The 27,848-nt window shown below is 44.5% G+C and overlaps 1 protein-coding gene across 1 annotated transcript in view; it reads right to left on the bottom strand.

Moving 5' to 3' along the window:
• The window catches only part of GMCL1 (germ cell-less 1, spermatogenesis associated), a 556,440-nt gene that overhangs the window by 433,074 nt on the left and 95,518 nt on the right, over nt 1-27,848 (bottom strand). The window contains exon 4 of the mRNA XM_069214203.1: nt 9,699-9,796. Coding sequence (XP_069070304.1) covers nt 9,699-9,796 — 98 coding nt within the window. The remainder of the gene's footprint in view (nt 1-9,698; nt 9,797-27,848) is intronic.

The following is a 27,848-nucleotide window of genomic DNA, read 5'->3' as shown; positions in this document are numbered from 1 at the left end:
GCATGCGGGGTGCTGTGTGTATGGGAAATGTGTGCGGGTCGGACGGTGTGCATGTCTGTAAGTGTGCGGGTATGTGTTGTCGGGGTGTATGTGTGCATGTAGGGGTGTGTATATGTGCATGTTCGGGGTCAGGGTGGGGAGGGGGGTTTGTGCCACCTTTGGGGGGTGGCGGTGGGGGGGTTGGGGGGAGGATTCATTTGGGGTAGCGGGGGGGGGGGGGAGACCCCTATCAGTGCCAGGGAAGGAATTCCCTGGCACTGATAGTGCCTACCGCCATGGATCTCATGGCGGTTCCCAACCACCAGAGATCCATGGCGGTATGCAGGGTCCTGATACCGTTGGCGGTCTAGTGACGACCGCCAGGCTGGAGACCGCAATCTCCAGCCCAGCGATCTTCACCACCATGGCAGTCGGAATGGTGAAGTGGCGGATGACATCATTCCATTTTTTTTCCGCCGGCCTTACCACCGCTTTACCACCGACTGCCAGGGTCGTAATGACCCCCTATGTTATCAGACTTGCAGTCTAACAGCACACATGAGTTGGATGGCAATGCTGATGCGCAGACAGCTGTCACAGATGAATAGACGAACGTTGGGGGTCAACTGTTGTGATTAACTTTATCTATCACAATGCCCCTTGCACCTACAACTCATTCATTAGCAGGTGGTACCTCATACAGAGTCTGCTGAATATTGCTGATACGAGGGATGCGCTAGGCCGTTAGGCCTGTTAAGTTGTTTCACTTGGGGGGAGCTATTGTTGGACGTCTCTTACAAAGCATGGATCTGTACTTTAGGACAACCACAGCATACAGAACGTATCGCCTTAGCTACTTTTTGTTAACTGATGCATATCAGTTGAACATGTTTTCTTTTTTGGGGTTAAGTTTTAGCATCTCCTCTATTGCCTAGTCTTACTGGAGTGCACCTTCCACTATAACTCCATCACATTATCAGAATAATGTAACTACTTTCTTATTTTGTTTACTTTAGATGCCATTGTGGTTCCCAGTGTAAATCATGTTGTTTGACATTACCCCTTGATTGTACTATATTGTAAAAAAAAAAAAAAAATGTTAATAAAGAGATTCAACAAAAAGAAATGAAGGGGGGGGGGGGGGGTCTAGGAACCACCACTGCCGTGGCCGCTCATTAGCCATCAGGATAATATTAGATTTAGAGAATTTCAACTATATCATAACTGTTGGGATGAGGGGAATTGATGGAAAAGTGAAGGGAAATTTCCACAACCAGTCTATTAGTAAGACATTGCCTAGGGAGCCATGTTCCAGCATATTGCATGCAGGTGAAGTCTGTACGTTTTACTATTTTGAGATGATGCAATACCTCAATAAATATATAAAAAGGTCGAATGTAGCAGTAGTACCAAAAACCATCCCACCAGCTGCATTCATGTACTTATTGTCCATGTCAAGAAGAACTGATGTCTTAATGACTGCCAATAAGATTACAACAGGTCAAACAGCACAGAGGGAATATTCGATTTTCAATAAACACTGGAAAGCATCAGATTCTGCTGCACTTTTATTTCTTTAGTGCCTGTTAGTATCAAAGCATTCCAAGTGGACCCTCTAGCAATGAGCATCATTATATGAAGAATACTCCCAGTTGGACCACTTAACATGTCCTTTTGACCCCCCAGAAGGTCTCTAGAGCCCCCTGGAACTACTTTCTTTCCTTGTTGGCAGCATGACTCATTACATATTGCTTCAGTTCACTTCTTACTACACATTTCTGGGTCGTGGCCAGTAGATTCACAAGTATGAGCAGGGTCACTATCCAGGGAAGGACACACCACTATGCTGTCATCCTCCTTCATTGATAGTAGGACGAAGCCTTGCTTTCGGAGAGCTCAGGTATCAGGACTGAGCCTAAGGACACCTCCAGAATCAATGGTCTCCAATAAAAAAAATGTACCCAACAGTCCCGATATCACTTTTTGATGAGATAGTCTGGAACGCACTCCTAAAGGAGCCGCAACCCATCATTCGCAAATACAAGGAACAATTTATAAACATCTCCGTCGCCTAAGCACAGGGTCAAGGTTCATGCACCAGTTTTTATGAAACTGCGTTTTTTCCAGCACATACATTAACTCTACAAGCTACTGTACGACATGCAGACAGTGCAGCTAAAAAACACAACGAGGCAGCCGTTGCTCTGCATCTCCTACAATGTGCTGTAGAAAGCACAATTTGCGGTGCGTTGATGAATTCGGACCCTGCATACCAACGCAGAAAATGTTTATGATTCAGCTCCAGGATCACCAAGCTCAACTTTCATTTGCACTGCCTGCATGTCAAAATTAATCTTGAATATTATGGTGCTGAAAGTAGGCCTAACATTCGGTAAAATCACCTGCACAAACTACAGTGATCATATTTAATGAAGACATATTGAGCAGTGCTTGTTCTTTCCCCAAATATGGGAAATGCACACTGTGAACACTGTACAGAACCAAGGGAAAAAGCAATGTGCAACTCTTAGGCAAGCCTGACAAGAGCACTGGTTTCAAATAAACAAAGACCTACATGCATGGTTAAAAAAAAAAAAAAACACAATGTTTAACGGGCAAGCACTGGCTTTCAAATAACATAATCACATAGGCGTGTCCTGTAATGTCAGAATAAACTTCATTCACAGTGTAAATTGCACAGGCAAAACCTCAAGTCATTATGCATACAATTGCATTTCTTTATTAACTTTGCTGCTTCTTTATAAGCAGCACAGTTACAGTTTTCTGTCACCGAAGACCGTACAGCCAAAGGTATGCACATTAATTCCTTAGCAGACGTCTCCTCTTTAACCATGTAGTGGAGGAATAGGTCAGATCAGGCAGTAAAACCACATTTATTGCCAAACCCTTTTTTTGGTATCTCAAGACAAAGAAAAGGACAGGGTGGCACTGTCTTGCAATAATGGAGCACAGAACACCTTACAATATGTACCTCATGTCCTAAACCATAATCGCCAGTAGATTTTTCTAATTTGTCTGAAGAACAGAGCAGCAGGAAGGTTGTTAAAAGCTCCCCATTAACCTTTTGCAATAAAAACTTAATGGGGTGAAAACTCATCACCATCTATACACATACTAGTGAGGGGTGGGATTAACCCGGTGGAAAGAGGAATTGGGTGCTGGGAACAGAGACAGGCTTGGAGGTGAGGAAACATTTACATGTTGCTTGTAAAAACAAATTCGAGGAAAATAATTAGGACCATGAAAAATAGAAGGAAGAACTGAAAACAGAAAAGAAGGGGCAGGATAAAGCAACATTGTTTACAGACACTGGAAAAACAATCTCCACGATCTTGTAAACTGCAAAGAAGAGCAAACATTTTTAATCACTGATAACCAATGATTTTTTTTCAATTTTTGAATACATTGGATATCAATGAAACCAGAACTCACAACAACTAAAAACTGGACATATGAAATACTCAGTATATGGGTTCCCGTACCAGTGCTTTATATTTATATATATTTTAAGGCAGCTCAGAGTAGCGGTCTTGGTGGTGCCAGAGTGAGAAACAACTCTAGAAACTCTGCAAACCCTGGTGCCAAGGAAACTCACTATCTACGTGATACTCATGGGTGCTCCAGATGTTCTGCTTGTGGAGCTGCAGGCAAATGAATCTCCAGAATAGTCGCAGATGGAAAATCTTGTGGCCCACAAGATGGTTTTGTGACAAATATCTTTCTGATCAGAGACAAACATGTGGCTTCAGGACCATCACTGGTTTAGAAGAAAGAATCAAAAGGTGAAAGAGGAGGCGAACCCCCTTAAGTTTTCTGTGATTCTCTCAGCATGAACTAGAAAAAAAAAAGATGTCTCAGCAACTGCCAGTGCAAAGCATGTCATGATGTGGAAGCTGCTGGCTCCTGAAAGTGACAATGCATATTGTTTCCAGCTTATTTTTATATGCTATATGCATATCAAGCTACCTTTTTTGCTTAATCGTTACCCATCCTCTGTGCAATGGACTGAGTTAGAGGCCTTGCAATGCCATATTATCTGTTAAAAATTAAGATTACAGAAAAACAAGCTTTGACAAAGCCAGTATTTCTCACTATGGGTGAACTACTGAATGGTCAGTGGGTTGGTGAACAGGATGGAGGGTGAGGGTGGTGAACATGAGGGGAGGTTGTTGGTAAATGGGAGGGCCACTTATTCTCATCCCAAGTCACTCATATTTCGAGTGATGTTTATGTGCATTGCACAACTTGATTTTCCTGTCCAAACACACCCTCTTAAAAGGGCACACTGTAATCATCTAGAACACCTGGGAAACCAGATGTGGGGAAGAGGGGAGAGTGATGGGGGATGGGTAGGAGAAATAGTACCTCAATCACGAGGAGGCCGCGGATGGGTGCGTTTTAAGTTTGAATAATCTGTTCTTAGTCCCTGCTCCAGCGAGGCAAATGGGACAGATGTTTGGGCTGCGCTGGCCAGTTAGGAGGCAGCAAAGAAGCCTTACTGGAGCCCAAAAATGGAAAGCAATAGGGGGCTCAAAGTCCTTTACTAAACACAATAGTGGTATGAATGCATGTGCTGGCAGGCTCCACCCTAAAAAGAGTGGGCGTGGTGGGGAGGAGGGTTATTCCTTAAACTCCTGACTTGTGTGCCCTGTTTGTTATGTTTAAGTAACCTTCAAATCAAATATTACTCCTTGCCGCATGGCAGAGTAGGTGGAATGAGATCTCATACAATAAGGCTCTTTCTTCAGTCCCTCACTGTCCAAAAACACAACAGCCTTAATTATCACCACACATACATACCTACATTATCACAAGCAAGAGGTTTCCTGCTAGATCGCTTTTTTCCTCCCTTGAACAAACCCACCACAAACCTGTGCCAAATCCCACCAAGAAAACACATTCAACAATAAACCTAGAACCAAGCGAAGAACTTCACTGTATGTACATGGTGTTGGCATTTCCTTATTGGATCAAGGCCTACTAAACTGAGCCACAAGCAACCCACTCAGCCGGAGGATCCGTATTACAACCAGAAGATGCTTTATGATACTTGCCTGACATTACCCTCAAACGCTGGAGAAGCTTTTTACCTCAACGCTCTCTCGAAAAGCCACACTGAGCAAAGTACTCCTCCGGTCCTGCTTAGCTGTGCCTGGAACACATCGGCTGCAGCAGACGGAGCCTCTCCGACAGACTGCCCCAGCTTTGTGTCCACACCGTCCTCACACTGTTTTCACAGCTGCTGATACTATGAGGAGGTGGCCAAACCTTTCACAGGTACTGCCTCCTTGCATGGGAAACCAGTAACACCTGGCCGCACCGCCCTGGTGTCGCTGACTGTCGGTCCACATTCAGTGCCTGCAACACTCACTGACAGACCAGCCCTAAATGAGTTATACAGTGTATACTAGTGCAAACTGGGAGAGGATGTGGCATAATGGCCAGAGCTAGCGACTTTGGAGCTGGGTAGCTGGGCTCAAGTCTTGGCATTGGTTCAACATCCTGTGATTATCGGCAAATCACAATGTCCTCATGCCTACCAAAAAAACAAGCAACAGAGCAGGAGGTACAGGGAAGAATGGCAGCAACAAAAGGGGAAGGAGGGAGCAGAAGAGAAGATACAATAAAATACAGGCCCCAAAGCTGAAAAAACACACCCACAGTATAAAAGAAGCAGCAAATAAATAAACAAATAGTCCCCCAAATGAAGAGATAAACAACCAAAAAGTACAAATACAGTACTTGGGAGGAAATGAAAGACAAAAAGGAGGGACAAGGCGGAAGGACTGACCACTAGCAAGCATGGATTTTTAAAGGACACCGAAACAAACAAATGAAAAGCAGTAGGCAGGCTGTTTGCCCACAAAGAAGTATATGCAAAGTATGCACAACAGGTTTCTAAAGCTCGACCCAATGAGCTCACGTTGGCTATAGAGAATGTTAAAGCATTTACAAATGATGGAAGCTATCACATCTATTACTTTCACATTATTTGTATGGACTTAAGCGTTACCAGATCTTGCACGCAAACAGGAACATACTACATTCCTCAGTTTTGATTAAGATGCAGAATTCAATTTCAAAATTATTTTTGCTGTTGTCTTTATTGCAAATGTTTTCCAGAAAAGTTTGGCATCTATTTTTCCAGAGGTTCGTTTTCAATTATAACACCACAGAAAATCCCTTGAGCCCGCATTAGGGGGACAAAAAACAAATCACTATTTAGTATTGTTATTGAAGCTGAAGGAGAATTTTTTAAAAATGAACATTTTTGAGAAGAATAAAACTAACTAAAGCCAATGTTCTACAAATGCTTCTAAAATGCTATACAGTAGGCCATTTAACTAAAAATTGGCTTCAATCTGGTTTAATTTACACTTTTTACACTTGTAAATGGAGACTTAGCCGGAAAGGCAGAGGACAACAACATCAGCCTCATTCTTCTGTGACCAAGCAGGAACAGTGACGCATAGAAGAACATGCTGCATTTAAAAAGAAAACACTATAAATGTTGCCTACTGTCTGCAGCTTATTGTCAAATTGTCCCAACTGACTAAAACCTACCTTGCAATGGATTTTCAGATCAGCTTACCACAATTAAATGAAACCAACACCATGACATTGGTGAGGAGGCGGCACTACAAGCATGGCAAGTGCCATTCTTAACAAATAATCTAAGTTAGTTTATACACAGAATATAGTACAGCTTCTAATCAAAAGAGTAAGGAGAAACAACTCACTAAAGTGGGATCCTCGATTACATGTACCACAACTGCAGTCCAGGATTTCCAAGGTATAAATTAGCAACAGCAGAGGTAACCTGTAGTAGAGGAAACTGTCGATTCTGCACATACCATGTTCACAGCACCTGCAACTGGGATTGGAGTGCAACAAAATATTCTCAAATTCTTGGAGATTGACTTACCTGCCCCCAACCCCTTCATCTCAGGCAGGCGGGGAGGCTCCCAATGCCCCAATGCCACAATGCTTCTGCTGCACGGTGAGAAACACGGCTGTTGGTTAACTGGGGTGTGAGTCCTGGTCAAGAAACAGCCACAATCCCTTGCCGGGTGAACCACAAAAAGTCACTAATTTAACCTGCTTTTAACCCTGGGTGGCTTGGCACAAAAAAGCAGTCCGGCTCAACTTAGAGGAAATGTGTTACGTATTCATGCAGTACACAAACAGCAACACAGTGAAAACACAACACAATAAAAATCCCAAACCAATTTAAAGACATAGAGAACATTGAAATATATTATTTGACACCAAAACCACCAAAATCCAATTATTAGATCCAGAGTTATGATTTTTTTTTAAGTTTAAGGTTCAAAATAGCAAGTCGTCTGTTTTAGAAAATGGCCACCTGGGCACCTTTAGCACCACAACCAAGGGCCCAGGAGTAGATGGAGACCTCTTGTGGATGCAAGACTCACTTAGGCTAGGTTTCAGGTGCAGGTTTAAGATGGTGGGAGCCTGTTTATGGCTCAGAACAGGAGACCAGCTAAACTAGCCCTTGGAGTTACTTCTAAAGTTCTGCATGCAGGTGGTGATGCAGGGCTCTACAACAGGGCTGGCCTCAAAGTTCCAAGCAGGCTCAAGGCAGCAAAGCAGTCCTTCCAGGTACAGTAGCAGTCTGGCAGAGTGCACAGCAGCAGACAGTCCTCTGAGAGTCCTTCTGCAGGTCCAGTAGTATACTGAAGGGCAGGTCTGAGAGCCCAATTTGTATACCCTTGTGCACTGCTCCTAGAAGCTCGGTGACGTTTCCAGAAAAGGTATCTGAAGTTCCAAGAATTTACTGCCTCCCCTGCCCTGGCTCCTAGCTCGCTGCACTGACAATACAGGGCTGCTAAGCCTATTGTGTCGTGGTAGAGCCCAGCCCATTCAGTTGTCACTGGGGCTGTGGTAAAGTGCAGAGAGTCCTAAGGCCAACAAGCAAAAATCCAGCAAAAAGTAGGAGGAGGAAGGCAAAACGTTTGGGGATGACCCTATAGAGAGGGCTATTTCCAGCATGCACCCACCCAGAGGCAGATTTGTTTTCATGTGGTTTGGCAATTCCCAGGCATTACACCATTCTGAGAGCGCATAGCAAGAATAGTTACACAAGTGTTGGGGAGACAAACTGCGTTAATTCCCAGGGTGGGACTCCTTGGTATCCTGGCCGACATGGGTAGAAGGATGGGCGACCGGACGCGGGTTGGCATTCCCTCTACCCTGGCCAAGTGTGATTTAGTAAGGAAATGGAGCTCCGTAGCCCCACCTTTGATTGTGGAATGGCGATGAATGGGTGCCCCAAAATGGAGGTGACTGTGTACAGAGCACGAGAATGCCCAGGGGAGCATGCCCGGTTTTGGGGCAAACTGTGGGACTACTATGGAGTCTGAGGCAATCCAGCACTGGAGAACTGATGCTGATCATTTTACAGCTCTTTTCGGGTTGAGGTGGGTGGCAAGCAGGGTGGGGAAGGTGGGTGTGCTTTGATGTGTTGTTAAAAATGTCAAATTTGGTTTACCAAAAAAAAAAACGTTACAATGATGAACTTTCTTTCAACTGTTTCAGGAACTCCAAAGAGCATGATTATGCAGTAAAACCTTGATGTCTGCAGGACACACAATGTTTTAGAGTGGTGAGCAATACCTACGGTTTGACTGGAGTGCACTATAGTTAAGAACAATATATTAATCTGCCTGCAACTGAGGACCCAACAGGAGTGGGTTGCAAAGTGACTTAAATGCACAATTGGGTGCTATGGTATTCAGACTTAGTGTTGCAGACATTTCCTAGCCTGCAACTTATAAAGGGAATAAACATCACCAGTGCCGCAGGTGTAGGAAGGGAAACAAAAAAGAAGCTTACAGGGGAGCTACAGGTGCATAAGGAACACTCTTAACTACAGGAACAAAATCTGGGACATGGAGAAACCACACAGGACGTCAAGGGCTTTGAAGTCTCAGGTGGAGCGCCAGTGTCCACAGCTCAAAGTATCAATATCATTTTATGCTTATTTGGTTAATATAATAGATTATTCCAAAATGGAAATCCATGTGCTCATCACAAAGATGAACCAATGTAAATTACACTAACTGGTGACCTAAGATGGCCGAGACTGGGTTCTGCAGAAATGCGTTTTAAGATTGTTACAGAATTTAACATAGTCTTAAATCCCTAGGGATTCTGTTCAGTCTAAAGAGACTAAGCAGGGTGAAAAATATGACCCCCATTTCTTTATCCTGACCTTTCTGCAACTCAATGAGAAAAGAGACGAGTGTGCTGCATGTTGTTAGGCTTGACATTTTCAGAACATTTAGGGGATTGTCAGGCACATTTAGGTTTATTGCTAGCAGAGTAGTCTTTAGTACTCTCCTGGAGCTGCAGTTACTGTAGGTTCCTCAAGATGGATGATGTGCTGCCAGTTTTCTGGCAGTGTGACTTGTTATTCCAGATAATCTCCACACCGAAAAATGACAGCTGTCCAACTTCGCTCTGAAAAGCTAAGAGCTGAAAATTTAAGATTTCCTCTAGGCACAGAGGGATAAGTCTGAAGGCAAGAGTGTCACTCCAACTGCATGATGTATCGAAGGGATATTTCCCAAGGGCTTTAAGTTACAGATAATAAAGTGACAGGTGAGTATGTCATACATAATATTATAAAACATGATACAAGAGTTCTCGGCACTGGCAGTGGATGCCAGACTTACCAGCTGCAGCATGCTGGCTGCTGCCAGAATGGAAATTACTTGGCTGGGTTTTATCAAGACATCATCTCTATAGAGTGATCCAAACGCCACCTGCAGAGCTGGAAAAGAAGTAGTGCTTAGGCTGTTTCAATGACCAATATTAAATTCTCAAAAACAAAACTGTCAGGAAATGCATCCAATGCCAGCAAATGTTCACAGCTAAAAGGAGAGGAAGTTACTTACCATGCATCAGTGAATCAAACTGCATGAGATTCAAAAGAATCACTTCATAGTGGGTAGAATAATTCCACTCCCAATCTCCTCAATAGTTCCCCTCTTAATCTGTAGACTAATCTCCTTACTTTAAGTGGAATAAATGCCATCACAATCAGGAAGAGAAATCCCCTTACGGTCTGTAATATATATTTCTCATTACAGCCAAATTAATAATTCCTCTCACCATCTGATAAACAGTTCTGCTCCAATGTCATTACTATAGACTTATTACAATACCGAAGACTGTCCATTCACATTCTACATCAGACAGCTGTGAAAATCTACAGAGGGTATGACCAAGTAGGGAATTATGTAGAATACATCTGTTCATCACTCTGCTCCAGCGCAACCCTATCAGTGTTTGAAATCACCACAGAACCTGCTGGACTTGAAGGAAAAGGTCCTTTCGAAGAGCATAAGAAAGTTACAAAGAGAAGCAAGTCAGTAGAACTTTCCACTCATACAAAAGACAGAGAGGGAAGTTTACAGGGAAAAAGAACATGGTCTCTCCAATTAACATGCATCTCAAACCAGTGTTACTTCCTTGAATCATACTGTTACAAAACATACAGTTAAATGTACAAAACATTTTTCAGGTCGTTAACACTTCAGTTCAGTGTTTGTGACAGTAAAACAGTTTGTGCCCATGCACCAAACCAATCTGAGGAGTAGATAATGTTTTACAGGCTCCTAAATTGAGTCTGGGAATAGATACCAATCGCAATTTGGAAGCGGTGTTAAGGGTATCCCTTCTAAACTGTGATTTCTATTGATAAGTATGTTAGGGGCCTAACACTCGCAAGCTGGAAGAGGTGTCCTTTGGAGGTCCCCAGTTTGCAAACCAGGGAAGGAAAATGGGTTGCCTAAAACAAACCAATGGAAAAAAAAAAAAAAGTTTTTTTTAAAAGCAATCACAAGGATAGTAGACTGCTGACCGTTGCAGGCCACCATCCATGTGATTTTGCCCAATCAGAGTGAGTCGCAATTTACAGCAGCCTAAATAATAGTAATTAGGTTGATCAGGCTATGATCTATGCTTATTCTTTATTTTGGAAACAGATCAACACGTAGGTCGGTTTTGTACTCTCATCCAGAACAAGCAGCATGCAAAGACGGACAGACTATTATTATGTTGTGCGCGCATGTTTGCCGCTTTGTGTTCGTGGCAACGCGTGCATTGTTATTATGTGTATGCCCGTAACGTTCCACTCTCGGTCCGGCAGTTTGTTCCCTGCTGATCCAGGAGTGGGGCACTTCTCTGGAGTGGTGCAATAAACCTCATACTTCCTCTTTCGCGCTTGTATTACTTGACAAGTTGCGACGAGCTGCACCACTCCCCGAATCCGCATTCCAGGTTCTCTCTTCGTTCTCCTCCAACGTTTTTTTTCTCCAATTTTTCTGTTTTTCTTCCCTCCCTGGATTCTTCCATCGCTCCTCCATCTTTGTTCCTGCTGACGGCCCCTTCACTTCAAGTTTACTGTGCCGTAAGTTTAGTGGGGTTTTCTCGTTTACTAGTTTTTTTTTTGGAGAGACTTCTGGCTCACGCTGTATAGCGCGAGCGTGCCGCTGTTGGAAGTTTTCATTGCGTCCTTCCCGTTGTTTGGATACCTAGCGATGTGTGCCCTAGCTGCACATCACTTAGCAACGGTGGACGCAACAGTGGACGCCTGACAACTGAATGCAGTCGTTGGACGTCCTGTGCGTTTCATTGCACCTTCCATGTTGCTAGGATCCTCAGTGACGTGTGCCCTTCCTACGTTTTACTTAGCAACAGTGGACGCAACCGTGGACGCCTGACAACCGAACTCTTCCTTCATGCTACTACAATTTTGTGCGCCTTTTCTCTATCATCTAGCGTTTTACACCACATTTATTACGTCCATTTACTGCTTTCACTCTAAAGCAGTTCAACCAGTGACAGCAGGACGATTAACTACGGAAGAACACCTTGACACTGCTGCGTGCATGCGCTGTGCCATTGTAGTCATTGCTACTTCACTTACCTTAACTGATCAGCCTACGAAGCATGCATTAGAAGCATCTTTTGTTTTGTTTTTTCCTACTCCTGCTCAACTTCATTGTTTTTTATCATTATTTATTTGTTTCTTTATTAATTGCCTCAGCTATTCATCAATATGTGTGCCCAGAGTTTTTCTCTTCCTCCTCCACAATCGTTCTGGCCTGCAGGAGGCGCTCCTTGCATGAAGTGGCCAGAGTGGAAAGCATTTTTTCTCAATTACATTGATACTATTGATATCCAAGGTGAAATGCCTCCCCAAAAAAAGAAAAAGATTTTCTTGCATTGTGTTGGCCCGGAAGGTTTAAAGGCATACAACCAAGCAACTAAAGCTGGGGGCGGAAAAGGGGATCAAAATGCATTTGATGGTGCTATCAGTGTTTTTGACCATTATTTTTCTCCTAAAAGGTGTATTGGTATTCTAAGATACAAATGTTTCCACAGGAAACAAGAAATTGATGAGACTATTGATGATTATCTTGCTGCTCTTAGAACATTATCGTTAGATTGCAATTTTGGACAGTTACAAGAAGAATTAATCAGAGATCAAATTGTTATGCACGTTAATGATTCTTCTGTTCAAGAAAGGTTATGGGTTAATGGAGATTCTAGCTTACAACACATTCTCGACATTCTCAGGAAAGCTGAGATATCTTCTAGGAGTGCTAAGGTCATCCTTAAGGAATTTAAGTTGGATGAGAGTGTAAATAAAGTTCATTCTAAAATTCGAGGGCAGAATACAAGCAAGAAACCACTTCTAATGAACACCTTAAATGTTTCCGTTGTGGCAGCAGCTCACGTTTAGCAAATAACAAATTGTGTCCTGCATTAAAACAGAAATGTCCTTCATGCGGGGTGGTTGGACATTTTTCTAAGGTGTGTAGGAAGAAACTCCTCAATGAGGTCAAACTTGTAGAGAAAGAGTGTGGAAGAGATGATACTTTACCATGGGAAAAAATGATGACAATAAGTGTGTTCTAAACATCAGAAATAATGACAACTCAGTCCTAAAAGTTGATTCTGTGAAAGTCAGGAAGAAACCTATTTGTATGATGACTATTGGTGAAATTGAAGTCCAAATGTATGTAGATTCAGGTTCACCTTACACTATTATTAATGAACAGTTGTGGTTTGATAGATTTAAAAAGAAATTAGGGGCTATTCTGGTCCTTCCAGATATCGCTCCTGAAGGATTTTCGGGTTAGAAAATTGATTTAGTGGGATTTACCACTTGTTTGTTTGAATTAAAAGATAGATCTAGTTTATGCAAATTGTACGTTGTGAAGAGAGGTCCTGCAATTTTAGGTTGGCAAGATCAAGGCAGTTTAGATATCATATTGAATCCCAATAGTCCTGAACCAGTGATGGTAGTCGATGTGTGCGAATCTGGATCTATTTCCCTTCAAAAAAATTCCCTAAAGTCTTTAATGATAGCACTGGCAAGTTAACTGATTAGTACACAAAATTGTGCTCAAAGATAATGCTTCTCCCAAGAATTTCAAAGTAAGGAACATACCCTTAACTGTTAGATGTGAAGTTGAGAAGGAATTAAATGCTTTAGTGAGTGCGGACATTATTGAGAAGATTGAATCTTCTGAATGGGCTTCTCCCATTGTGGTTGCTAGACGTTCCGATGGCAAAATTAGATTGTGTATTGATTTACGTCATCTTAATGACAACATTCTCGTTGACCAGTTTCCTTTACCACGCATTTCAGAAATGGTTTCTACAATTAAAGATGCAAAACTGTTTTCCACCATAGATCTGTGGGCCGTTTACCATCAGATTGTGTTACACCAAGATTCAAAAAACTATACAGCATTCATTACTCCTTTTGGATGTAACCAATACAAGAGGATGCCTTTTGGTTTGGCCTCTGCTGCCGCTGTTTTTCAGAGACTCATGCATTCATTATTTGGTAACATGCCCAACGTACATTGCTTTCAAGATGACATCTTAATCCATGGTAGAGATAAAATTGAACATGATCACTTGTTGGACCGTGAAAGAGGTTTGACAGTCAAATTTTCGAAGTGCAAATTCGCTGTGAGGAGTGTTACGTATTTGGGTCACGTATTGAGTGAGGAGGGAATTAGACCCAAACCTGATTTAATTGATGCAATACGTTTAGCGCCGGAACCTAGTTGTAAAGATGATGTAAAATCTTTTCTTGGTCTCACAGAGTTTTACTCCAAACACATTATGAATTTTTCTTGCAAAACATTCCACATACGACAGTTACTCAAGAATGGTAACAAATTTAATTGATGTAAAGAGTGTGATTATGAATTCAGAAACATTAAAACAGCTATTGCTAATGCTGTTCCTCGGTCAGGTTTTGATCCCAATTTGCCCAGCATTGTTACCACCAATGCCAGCTCGAAAGGTTTAGGTGCAATATTGTCTCAGAGGAAGAGTGATGGCAGTGAAAATTTAATTGCCTATGCTTCTAGGTCTCTGACTGACGCAGAAGTTAAATATTCTGTGATAGAAAGAGAAACATTAGCGTGCGTGTGGGCTTTGGAGCATTTTAGAGCATTTGTCTGGGGCAAGCATTGTAAAATACGTAGTGATCACAAACCTTTGGTTAAATTACTCACCACTAAAGGGATGGCCAAAGCTTCTGCACGTATTGCCAGGTTATTCCTGAGACTCCAAGATTTTCTTTACAATGTAACTTATGTTCCTGGTAAGGATAATGTGTCAGCCGATTTCCTTTCCAGAATGCCTTCAAGTGGTAAACATGAAACTGAATCTGAGTGGGATGACTACCATATTGTCTGGTTACACGATGAAGATATTCCTTTTATCAACCAACAGTCTTGGATTGAGGAGTATTCCAAGGATGCTATAGTTCAAGAAGTTTTGGGGTACATGGTTGTGTGATGGCCAGAGAAGAAAGATCTGAGCCCTAATTTGAGGAATGTTTGGGAAGTTAGGAACGAATTATCCCACTTCAAAAGTATACTGTGGAGGGGTGAAAGAGCTATTCTACCGACTAATCTTAGGAAATCTATTACTTTACAATGTCATGAGGGTAATGGAGGCATCGTTAGAACCAAACAATCTGTTAAAAAACTATTTTGGTGGCCTGGTTACGATATTCGAATTGAAAGGTGTGTTCGAGATTGTGTAAAATGTGCTAATGCCGACAAATCTTTAAGAACTTTGAAACACAATGAGTACTTTTCTTGTAACACCAAGAATCCTTGGGAAGTCATTGCATTGGACATTATGGGTCCCATTGGCATTAATAGCAAATATATCATCGCACCTACAGATGTTTTTTCAAAATGGCCGGTTGTTGAAATTTTAAAAAAGGTAGACTCTGATGTTGTCCTAAAAGTTTTAGACAAGATTTTTACTGATGAAGGTATTCCCTCCAAGATTATCACAGACAATGGGGTACAATTTACATTAAAATAAAGCTAAGGAATATTTCAGTAGAGTTGGAATTAGATATTGTACTACCTCTTTATACAATCCCAGTGGCAATGGCTTTATCGAACGACTTAACAGAGTGCTTAAAGGGGCAATTCAATCTGAAGGTAAAGCGGATGAGAACTGGGAATTACAAGTCCTTAAAACAGTGTGGATGTATCGTACTACGTTAAATGAAATGACTGGATGTACTCCCTTCGAGATTTTGAAAGGGAGGATTGCTGGAACTAAAGTCAATCCTTCTTGGTTGTTTAAAGAATCCTGTAGTTACCATGGACTTAGATGTTGTAAGAAACAAATTAAGTAACACTCATGCGTTATCAAACAAAATTTGAGCAAAATTGTAGTAACAAGCACACCCATAGTATAAAGGTAGGGATGCTAGTTAAAACTAAGAAACCTTGGAAGGTCAGGAAGGGAGAAAGTCAATATTCCAAACCTTTCAGGGTAATTGAAGTGTTAAGAAATGCGGTCAGGTTATCTGATGGTAGGGTCTGGAATTTCAGACGCATTGCCATATTAAAAGGTAATGAGTGCGTGTATCCTACTAATAGCCAAGGTGAGCGTAGGACTTTTCTGGACTTTGACCCAGTAATTGAATCGGGTAGGTTAAATAGCAATGAGGAGAGTGGGGGTCATGAGGCTCAAGATTTAGTAGTAGAACAAGATGACCTAGATTTCGAGCCTCATAGACATGAGGAGAATAATTCCTTGAACAGTAGCTTGTTATTCAAAGAGTCCGGAGCTAATTCTTCATCTCCAAATATACTTGATGATAACTATGTTACCAAATGCAAAAGGAATAGATGTAAACCAAAATGGCTAGATGACTATGTTAATTAGATCCACATTATTTTTGTTTGACTATGTTATTTAGCCTTGCATTATTGTTTTTTTTTTATTTATTTTTTAGGTTTATATATTTTGGTTATTAAGAAAAGGAAGATGTGTTATGTCGTGCGCGCGTGTTTGCCGCTTTGTGTTCGTGGCAACGCGTGCATTGTTATGATGTGTATGCCCGTAACGTTCCACTAACGGTCCGGCAGTTTGTTCCCTGCTGATCCAGGAGTGGGACGCTTCTCTGGAGTGGTGCAATAAACTCATACTTATCTCTTCTGCGCTTGTATTACTTGACAACTATATACTGTTGAAGCCCTGGGTGACTAGGGAGATGAAAGAGAAACAAATGAGGCACAGATTATTGGGTACAAAAAAAGAGGTGTGCTTGACAAGCAAAAGCTACAGAGGAGGCAAGAGCCGCAAAACACAGATGGGGAGAGACAGAATCTGAGATTCATCTTGACACTCAGTGCTCGCAGTATAGTGGAGCCTGCATTACATCCAGTGTGATGAAGCCCAGTAGCCTGACAAACGAGTGAGACCCTGGTTGACTGCAGAAGAACAGTTAGGCATGGATGAGAGTGAAAACACACTGCCAATGTTCCTTGCTGATCATGTGACCTCAAGAGTGCTAAATCATAATCCTGCACCAGTTCCACTGAGGAAGCTGCAGGGGTGGAGGGGAAAGGTCAAGATTGCAATAGCATGCCAAACTAGAGAGACAAACCCTGTGGCTGAGATCCCTAGAAGGCACAGAATGAGGTGTGAGGAACTAGTGCAGATAAAAGAAGGCAGTATTGTGTACCAAAGACCTAATGATGCTAAGGAGTAGTCAGAGGGATGCCAAGTTATAGGCCAACTGGGGCAGGAGGAGCAACTTAGGTGAAAAGATGGTGCACCATCCTGACAGTACTGAAGAGGCATTTTCTGTGGTGACAAGAATATTGGGTAGTAGAAGATGTTGGCCAGAAGACTAGGGCTTAGGAAACACACTGATATTGTATTACATTTACATGAGCAGCCCTCGAAGTGAAGGGTCTTGGACACCGTCAACTACTTTTCATCACAATTCATAAATGGCAGATCCTCTTCAGTCTATAAGGAATAAAGATATACACTTCAAGCCAACGATAGAAGCCACAAGAAACTACAGACAACCCTGCCCCTCAAAGGGGAAACATCCAGTGCTTTACCTGAAGCACAAAGAGCCAGGTGTCGATGCTGCCTTGAAGTAGACAATTTCTTAAAGACATTAACATTAAGAAACACCAGGGACAAGCGAGTGGGTGAGCTAATAAAGTACATGCCATACCCAGTTCCAAAAGGATCATAGTAGATACCAATGTACTTTTGGGTTCCTCACCAAGCCTTAACATCAATAGACGGTGCATCGAAGCCTATTGAGTACTACATACCACAAACAGAGAGACTACCCATAATACAGATTAAGAGGTTCTTGGCAGGGTGTGCAGCACATTCTCCCTAGCCAAGTCGCAGGAAGACTATGACCTAAAAAAACAAGCTACTTGCCGTTGGTAAAGCCTTATCTAGTAGAGACATATACTACTTCCAAATTCCTTACCTTGGAATTTCCCCCAGGCGTCAGTTTGGATCCATCAATTTTTCTCGAACACGACCCATGCAAACTGGTTGGTGCCATCAGTCAGCTCCACGTCTGTCTTTGGCATTGTGCATGCCTGATATGACATCACAGGACCTAGATATGCGCCAATCAGGCACACGGACATCAGTTTCTTTTCACGACGGAAGCACAGAGCAATAAAGAATGCTGAACATTTGTGCATCAGAACTAGGGCCCTGAAAGGGAAGTCCCTGCCCCTAGAAATCAGTTCACAAATGGGGGGGGGGGGGGGGGGGGGAGGGGGAGAGGAGTGGCTCGGTAAGGAATCTGCAACTAGAATATGTCTTTAAGAGATAAAGCGTTACTGAAGGTATGTAACTTTTTCATCTGACACAGTATTCTCGTTGCAGATTCCTTACCTTAGAATAGATACCCAAGCAATACATCCCTGGCAGAGAACCAAGATCATACTAGAAAGTCCTGCAGTACAGAACGGGCAAAGTACCTGTCCCTCCGGACCAGGCTGTACAGGCAGTAGTGTTTGGTGAACCAGTACAACGATGCCCAAGTTGCTGCCTGACAGATTTCCAGGACTGGAACTCCACATGCTAACGCAGTGGTTGCAGCTGTTGTTCTGGTAGAATAAGCATGAAAACACACCAGGGGTTGCTCTTTAGCCAATGTGTAGCACATTTAAATGCAGAGACAACCCATATAAAGATGGTTCTCTTTCACACTGCCTGACCTTTCTTCGCACCCACATACCCAACAAAGGGTTGATCATGCGCCCAAAATTGTTTTGTACAATCAAGGTAGAATGCCAAAGCTCTTTTTGGGTCTAGGTGGTACAGTCTCTTCTCTTCCTTAGAAGGATGAGGGGTGCGGAAAAAGTAGGCAACGTAATGGATTGGCCTACATGAAAGAGCATGACCACTTTTGGCAAAAAGGAATCCCTGGTGCAAAGTACCACTTTGTCAGGATAGATGGAAATTATGGCAGCTTAGGTAACAATGCCTGCAGTTCACTCACCCTGTGGGCAGATGTAATTGCCACAAGGAAAGCCGTTTTTAACCTCAGAAGCCTGAGAGGACAATTATGGAGCAGCTCAAAAGGAGCACACATTAAGAAAGTTAGAACCAAATTCAAATCCCATTAGGGCATTATGAATGGTGATGGAGGACCCTTAAGGAATCTACTGACAACAGCAGATTTAGGAGAAAAAAGCCTGGGACAAGCAGGCGTTCAACAGCCAGTCATCGAAGTAGGAGAATACTGAAACCCATGACCTGCGCAGATGAGTTGTGACCACCGCATTCACTTTGGTGAACACTTAGGGGTCGCTGATAAGGACAAAGGGGAGCTCTATAAACTGAAAATGGTTGTGACCTACTGTGCACCGCAAGTAACGTCTGTAGGCAGGCAAGACGGGAATATGGGCATAGGTGTCCTGCAAGTCCAATGCTACCATCCAGTCTTCTGGGTCCAGAGCAGATAGAACTTGAGCCAGAGTGAGCATTTTGAACTTCTCCTTCCTGAGAAAGAGCTTGAGGGACCAGGGGTCAGGAATAGGGCAGAGGCCCTTGTCCTTTTTGGGCACCAGAAAGCCGCAGGAATAACAAACATAGCCTGCTTCTGGAAAAGGGACCCTTCTCTATGGCTCCCTTGGTGAAGAGAGCTGTAACCTCCTTGCGGAAAAGTGCCAAGTGATCCTCCGTCATCCGATTAAAGGATGGTGGCATGGATGGAGGAGTAGTCTCGAAGGGGAGGGAGTAACCGTTTTGACGATTTGCAAAACCCACCGGTCTGACGTGATGGACTGCCAGCGGGGCAGGTGATGGCGAATCCTACCTCCATGGTCCCTGATGGGGAAGCGTCAGACCAGGAAAGTTTGGAGGCTGCCGATGAGGGGGCAATGGACTGGCTAGACCGCTCGCTGCCTGAACCACAAAGGGTTAGATCCCACGTCACTGGCCATGCAGAGGCTCTGCAGCATGCGCAGCACAGTGGCTGGAGGGAAACAGCGGTGTCGGGATGCCTTTTCTATAGCCACGAAAGCAGAGAAAAGAAGACTGAGGGGGTGAGGGGCAGCTGCGAGGCCCAGGGACCTGGCTATAGCCCTGGACTCTTTAAAGCTGGACTGGATATCCCCCGAATTCTAGACATCCTCATGCAAGCATGGTGCCTTAAGGCCAGTGCTGATGCAACCGATCTGCCCAGTGAGTCGGTCCTATCCAGCCCTCATTGTATTGTGAACTTAACTGAGTGTCTCCCATCAGCAACAGCTTGGGAGAGAATGGCCAAGGCCTCTTTCGGGACCTGTGGCAGCACCTGTGCAATCGTGTCCCATAAAGCATGGGTGTAACAGCCCAAAAGGCATACGGTGTTCACTGACTGCAGCGCCAGGCTGAAGGAAAAAAACATCTGCTTCCCAAGCTGATCCAGCCACTTGGATTCCCTATCCGGGGGATCGGAAGGGAATGCGCCTGGGGCTGTGGAGGCTTGGATAACCAAGCTCTCAGGGGTCAGGTGTTGCGTTAGGAACACTGGGTCATTAGGAGATGGTCTATGGTGGCGGGCAATTGTCCTGTTCACTAGAGCCACTGTGCTGAGCTTGGACCAGGTCCCCAGCAGGACATCAGTGAGGGCTTCATTAAAGAGCACACGGTGTTTAGAAGAGGAAGCCGCAGGTTGAAGCACCTCTGTCAGAAGGTTAGGTCTGACTGCAACCGAAGGCAGCTCAAGGCCCAGGACCTCAGCCGCTCTCCACACCACCACGGAGTAGTACGCTTCTTCCTCCATAGTCACGGTTTGGGGAAAAAGCATGCCTGTGTCAAGGGGAAGTGGCCAGACCACTAGTCTCACTGAGGTCCGTCCGTCAGTTCATGGGATCCTCAAGCTGGTTTTCAAAAGGGACCCCTCCCAATCCTCACTGTAACCCAACCCAAGAGAATAAGGGTCAGGATTCGACCTAGTGCGCAAGGTTCCTGTCAAAGTCAGAATTAGTGCTGTTCGACGCCAGTCCAACTCCATGTCAGAGTCGGCAATGAGGATAGGGTTGATGGCGACCGTGGGCATGGGCAGCTTCCGGAGTGTTGATTTCAGAACAGTCATCGGGGAAGGTAGAGTTGGTACAACCGTTGCTGGTTCGGATCCAGGAACGGATCCCTGGGTGCCCCCCAGGACCAATGCCAATCCGGAGGGGACCCCTGCTGACTCTGCGGGGCCCAAATGCGCTCTGGCGGAGTCAGACTGCCCAAATATGAGGCACATGGCCTTATAGAACTCAGAATTGGGCAGCGTTGCTCCAGCTCCCGTAAACTCAGGGAGGCGCAGAGCTGACCCAGACGGAGGCTCAGCAGACGGAGGCCTGGGACGACCCACCTTTTCCCTTGTTGTGCCTGCCGACAGACAGGGTGAAGTCCAAGAACCTTTGTTCTTCTTCCACTTCTTCTTCTGACTCAACTTACCTGACCATCCTGAGGACTTGGAGTGCGATGATGAACAATGGGGGCTCCACGACCATTCTCTGGACTTTCCTCTTGACCAAGATCAGGAGCGACGTGGAGCTGAGCGCTGGGCCGCAAGTAGCTTTAGGGGCCATTCCCTCAAAGCTTTCGGATTCTTGGCCCATCACTCAGAGCACAACTTTGGGTTGTGGTCGCACTCCAAACACCACAAACACATGAGGTGTAGATCTGTCACGAACAACGCCCGATTAAAGGATCCGCAGGGCCTGAACCCGGTCTTTCAAGACAACATCCTTGATGCACCAGGAGGGTAAACATTCAAAAATCTTCAACAAAATGTTGACAAAGATCAGTCAAAAAGATGCTGTGGGGTAGCTCTACTTCGGATGTGTGCTTGGCTGGCACAGAAAGAAAAGAACAGACGTCAGCGTGCCGGGCTGGCACCTATATAGGTCCCGCAACATCATATCCAGCGCACATGATGCAAACGACGGACGCAGAGCCACCCAATGGCAACTAGCGGCAGGCAGGGGTACTGCTCGAGAAAAATCTCGGGATCCACACTGACACCTGGGGGAAATTCTAAGGTAAGGAATCTACAACTAGAAGTCTCTATCAGATGGAATATGTTTTATGAAGCAACAGAATCTCTCTATGTGGCCAAGCAAATATCCTCATAAGAACAGCATCAGTTAAGGTCACCCAAAATATACTCTTCATGCTTACCTGGCTAGACTGTAAAAAAAAAAAAAGGGGGGGGGCGGGGGGTGCATTAATAGACCAGTATCACTAACACATCATAAGAAGTTGTAATAATGGCTGGATGTAAAATAAAACAGGGGGCATCTGAAAAGTTTGCAATGGCTTTACTAAGGAACAGAACTTTCAAACCCACAAAATACACTTAAACATGGTTCCCCAGCAAGAGCGACACAAGAGATGACAGCAATCGCAGCAGCGAATGATCACAAGGAGAGATTCCCAAAATAAATCAAAATGGAAGTCAGACTTTAAGAATGCACTTAAGAAGACTGGCTCAGAAGGAAAGCTGGAGAACCAGAGAAGTAGTTCAGAGATTGGGGAAGCAAGAGCAGATGTGTGCAAAGCAGTAATAAAGAACACAATTAATTAATAACAACACGTATACCACACACACAGCCTGATAGGGTCTATACAGAGTAGTCAATAAATTACATAAAGTAAGTGATTATTTACACCTTACATAAAAAAGCATTTAAAGAGGTTGCCTCTTTTACTGGAAAGGTTAAAGAGTTAGTTCCATAGCAAAGACTCTTGGAAGGAAAAATTCTTGCCACCTCTACTCTTGAGTCTCAAAGGTAAAGTTCCTAGTGGGAAAATAAAGAAGTGTTGGGCAAGGACAGGAATGTCCCATGCAAGGAAACAGGCATATACCCCTTCCTTGAAAGGCTAAATTACATGTCATAGTTGTTATACTGTTTTTTTGTGGCTCCGCTCACATGTTAATCCAGCTGAGGCCTAGGCATAAACTCTGAAGTCCACAATCTGTTTCTGAGATGCAGAAAGGTGCACCAAGTGTCTCTGGCACAATCCTACTGTTCATGTCCAGGGTTGTGAATAGTGTACTGTATTTAAAATTCCAGCACAGAACAGACCTTTTTCTGGGATTCATCTGATTCAGAAGGACTGTGGTGCCTAGTGGCATCACATTTGTAAAGCTTTGTTTTCATTAGACACTCACACCCTTACACTGGCATCGTGTGCCCACGATCAGTATGTATTGTGTAATGAACGCCTGGTAGCTTCCTCTGTGTGGATAGGAGTGTAAGATTGATGGAACCAGAGGGAGCCATTTTGGATTGTTCCTGGTTTATATGGAACAAAATGCAGGGTGTGGTACAGTGTCCCCAGACAGATGAAGTATAGCACCTGCATTCTTGAGCTGAAAGGTGTAACCCTAGACTGACGTGTGAGAGGATGGAGACAGAGTAGACTTTAGAAATTCAATGATTCGAGGAACAAGCGTGAGTCAGCAGATTCTGTTGCTAGAGGGAAGGACACTTCTACAAATAGCCCTTTTGACTTTCCCTAAATGCTATTTCATGAAAACTGGTGACAACCAGATGCTGAGGTTTCCATATACTCATGTTTGAGGTACTCCTGCCTCAGCCGGCATAGTCATCCTGTTGCTAGTTTTTTTTTTTTGTTTTTTTTTTCCCAAAGGATCCACCCCAAATCTATTCCTGGACAATGACAGTGGGACCAACATTCCATGTCTGGGAAATGTGTATAAAAGTGAGACCCATATTACCGCACTTGGTTGCTGTTCAAAGTTTTTCAAGACCAAGGAAGAGAGAGCTAAGTAGAGTAGCCAAAGGACTTTTGAGATTCGGGCCTGGTGAACCTCTGACAGCCGCCTCCCAGAAGAGACATCACCAAAGTCTGTGTATCTAGCTTGAGGAACGGAGTCTGCCTGTGACCTAGGAGCCCATCTGACCTGGTAAAAAGGGGGATAATCTATCCTGACCCTGCAGAAGAAGACTGCATGAGGAACGAGAAACCTAGCTACCGAATCAGGAAAAGGGGTGCCCAGAAGCGTTGACCATTTGCGACAGACTAACTGGAGTTGACCCAATCCTGCACAAAGGTCTCTCAGCCTCCTCCAGTGTTTCTACATTTAAACAAAGTGAGCCAAGTCAGTTCAGCCACCCACCTCATCCTCCTCCTCCTCCTCCTCCTCCTCCTCCTCCTCCTCCTCCTCCTCCTCCTCAGTGTGCCCGCTCCAGCAATCAGCAGAGAAGGACAACATACTTGCGCCGACTACCTTCTGCGTATGGAGATCAGGGACCTGCATCACAGACCAGAGGAAAGAATGCAGTCTCCAGAAGTGACGTGATCCACCTGACTGAAGCAGACTTCCCCATGAGCAACTGCCCCTGTGCAACAGACCAAGCGCAAAGAAAAGGAGGAAGGGCTGCCTGGTAAAGCTGCTACACCCATGAGGGTATCTCCTTATCTGTGCTGCTTTGGTGTGCACTTAAATATAACTGTGAGAAAAGGCCTCTTTTTTACATGGCTAGCCCCCTCTTCTTGTATGATGTAGCCTAGAAGAACAAGTTACTTACCTTCGGTAACGCTTTTTCTGGTGGATACACTAACTACCTGTAGATTCCTCACCTTATGAATTCGATCCTTGCGCCAGCATCCGACGGAAAGTCTTCTTCCTAGCTGTCCACGTCGACGAGGACATCATAATGGCACGGCTCCACGTGACTCCGTCTGACGTCATCGTGCCAATAAGAGGTCCTCGCCGGCGTACTGACGTCAGTTTCACCTCATTTTTTTCGTGCCTTTGAGGCGAACAGGTGAAAACCGACCATCAAAAAACCATGAAAACAGATATATATAAATATATACAAACACAAAAATCTTGTCTATTGAATCCATATATTTACATTATTACCTTAAATACATGAATATACAACAAAAAAAATATATATATATATCAAGAAACATTATTCTAAATACTGCAAGATAAGTGTGTAACCAGGCAGGCAACGGGGAGGCGGGAGGGACCGTGAGGAATCCACAGGTAGTTAGTGTATCCACCAGAAAAAGCATTACCGATGGTAAGTAACTTGTTCTTCTGATGGATACAACTACCTGTGGATTCCTCACCTTATGAATAGAATCCCAAGCAGTACCGCACTCGGTGGTGGGTGTCCGCCTGATTACACCAAGAAATCTTCCAAAACCGAAAGAGCAAAATGGCCGTCCCTCCTCACCTCAGAGTCTAAACAATAATGTTTTACGAAGGTATGGAGGGACGCCCAAGTTGCCGCTTTACATATATATATCAACGGAACTCCTCTCGCTAGGGCCGAGGATGCAGACTTAGCCCTAGTAGAATGGGCCCTGATACCTTCAGGAGGGACTTTTTTTTGCCAGAGAGTAACAAATCTTAATACACAAGATGACCCACCTGGAGAGTGTTAGTTTCTGGACCGCTCTGCCCTTTCGCTGTCCAGCATACCCAACAAACAGTTGATCATCTGGGCGAAAGTCCTTAGTCCTCTCCAGGAAGAAACTCAGGGCCCTCTTAGGGTCCAACCTATGGAGCCTCTCCATCTTTAGAAGGGTGAGGAGGAGGGTAAAACGCAGATAGGGTTATAGACTGCCCTACATGAAAAGGAGTGACAACTTACGGCAGAAAAGCAGCCCTGGTTTTTAGTACCACTTTATCAGGGAAAACATTGTAAAAGGAGGATTAAAGGAAAGCGCTTGAAGCTTTCCAATTCTCCTGGCAGATGTGATTGCGATTAAGAAAACAGTCTTCAAGACTAAAAATCTCAATGGACATGAATGCAAGGGCTCGAAAGGCGAACCCATCAAGAACGTCAATACAAGATTTAAGTCCCACTGAGGCATGTGAAAGGGAGTAGGAGGAAACCTATTCACTAAACACTTAAGAAACCTATTTACAATTGGAGACTTAAATAAAGATGGTTGATCCGGAAGGCAAAGAAACGCCGACAGAGCTGCCAAATATCCCTTAACTGTAGCTATCGCACAGCCTTTCTTCGCCAAACTAAGAGCAAACAAAAGTACATCTGAAAGGTGGGCTTTTAAGGGATCTTTTTGGTTCTCTCCACACCAAAGCACAAATTTTGCCCACCTTCCGGCATAAATGGATTTAGTGGAGTGTCGCCTGGACGACAGAATAACATCCACTATATCCGGAGGGAGAGAAAACGAACTCAGGTTGCCCCGTTCAATCTCCAGGCATGAAGGTGCAGGCTCTGGAGGTGGGGGTGTAAAACCTGCCCCTGCGATTGTGAGAGGAGGTCTGCCCTGAGAGGGAGACTGAGCGGAGGGCACTGAGAGAGTTGAAGCAGGTCTGCATACCATACCCTTCTCGGCCAGTCCGGAGCCACCAAGATGACTCAGGCCCGGTCTTGACGAATCTTCCTCAGAACTTGAGGAATCAAGGGTATGGGAGGAAACGCGTAAAGCAACTGCCCGCTCCAGGACATCTGAAACGCGTCCCCCAATGCCCCTTGCATCGGATACTGGAGGCTGCAAAATAACGGGCAATGCACGTTCTCTCGAGTTGCGAATAAATCCACCTGAGGAGTACCCCACATCCCGAAGATGTGGAGGACTAGATCCGGATGGAGACGCCACGCGTGATCTATTGAGAAGTGACGACAGACCATCCGCACGTACATTCAGTACTCCGGCCAAATGGTTTGCTATTAAGCAAATCGGATGGTCCTGAGCCCAGGACCAGAGTCGCAGGGCTTCTCTGCAGAGAAGGTATGAACCCACTCCTCCCTGCTTGTTTATATACCACATCGCAGTAGTGTTGTCTGTCAGGATCTGAACTGACTGACCGCGAAGGGAAGGGAGGAAGGCCTTGAGCGCCAAACGTACTGCCCGCAATTCCAACAGATTGATATGCAACATCTGTTCCGCTGGAGACCAATGACCCTTGATCTCCAGGTCCCCCAGATGAGCTCCCCACCCTAGAGTGGAAGCATCCGAAATCACTGTGGCCACTGGAGGAGGCAGTGAAAACGGTTTTCCTTGGGAAAGGTTGCCGTTCTCTGCCCACCAAAGAAGATCCGCTACAGCGTCCTTGGAGATCTTTATTGAATCCCTGAGATCTCCTTTGTGCTGGAACCACTGCCTGCAGAGGCACCACTGAAGAGCCCTCATATGCCAGTGAGCATGTGTGACCAACAGAATGCAAGAAGCAAACAGACCTAGCAGGCATAAGACCTTGAGGACTGGAACTGCCGCTCCAACTTGAAACAACGGAATCAGCACCTGAATGTCCCGAACTCGCTGGGGTGGGGGTAGGCCCGAAACATCGTAGGGTCCATTACTGCCCCTATGAACAGGAGGCGTTGAGAGGGCTCTAGGTGAGATTTGGGCACATTTACAGAAAAACCCAGATCGAACAACAACTGGGTTGTCATCCGCAGATGAGACAACACAAGCTCTGGAGACTTGGCTTTGATCAGCCAATCGTCCAGGTAGGGAAAAACTTCTACTTCCCTCCTTCTGAGATGTGCTGCAACAACTGACATCACCTTCATGAAAACCGGAGGTGCTGAAGTAAGTCCAAAAGGAAGGACAGCAAACTGGTAGTGTTGCGTTCCGACCACAAAACGTAGATACTTCCTGTGCGACTTGATTATCGGAACATGAAAGTACCTGTCCTGCAAGTCGACAGACACCATCCAGTCTCCTTCGTTCAACGCCAATAGCACCTGCGCTAGGGTCAGCATTTTGAATTTTTCCTGCTTGAGGAACAAATTCAAAATCCTCAAGTCTAGGATCGGCCGTAATCGATCATCCACTTTGGGAATCAGGAAATATCTTGAATAACACCCCTGACCCTTTTTCTGCAACGGCACCAACTCTATTGCGCCCTTTGCCAACATAGTTATGACCGCCTGTTGCAACAACAGAAGATGGTCTTCTGAACAAAAGGAGGGACGGGGGGGGAGGGAGGAGGGAACCCCTGAAAGGAAAGAGCATAGCCCTTTTCTACAATTCCTAGC

Source organism: Pleurodeles waltl, chromosome 11, assembly GCF_031143425.1.
Source record: "Pleurodeles waltl isolate 20211129_DDA chromosome 11, aPleWal1.hap1.20221129, whole genome shotgun sequence".
Taxonomy (NCBI): Eukaryota; Metazoa; Chordata; class Amphibia; order Caudata; family Salamandridae; genus Pleurodeles; species Pleurodeles waltl.
This window is presented reverse-complemented; position numbering and strand designations above follow the sequence as displayed.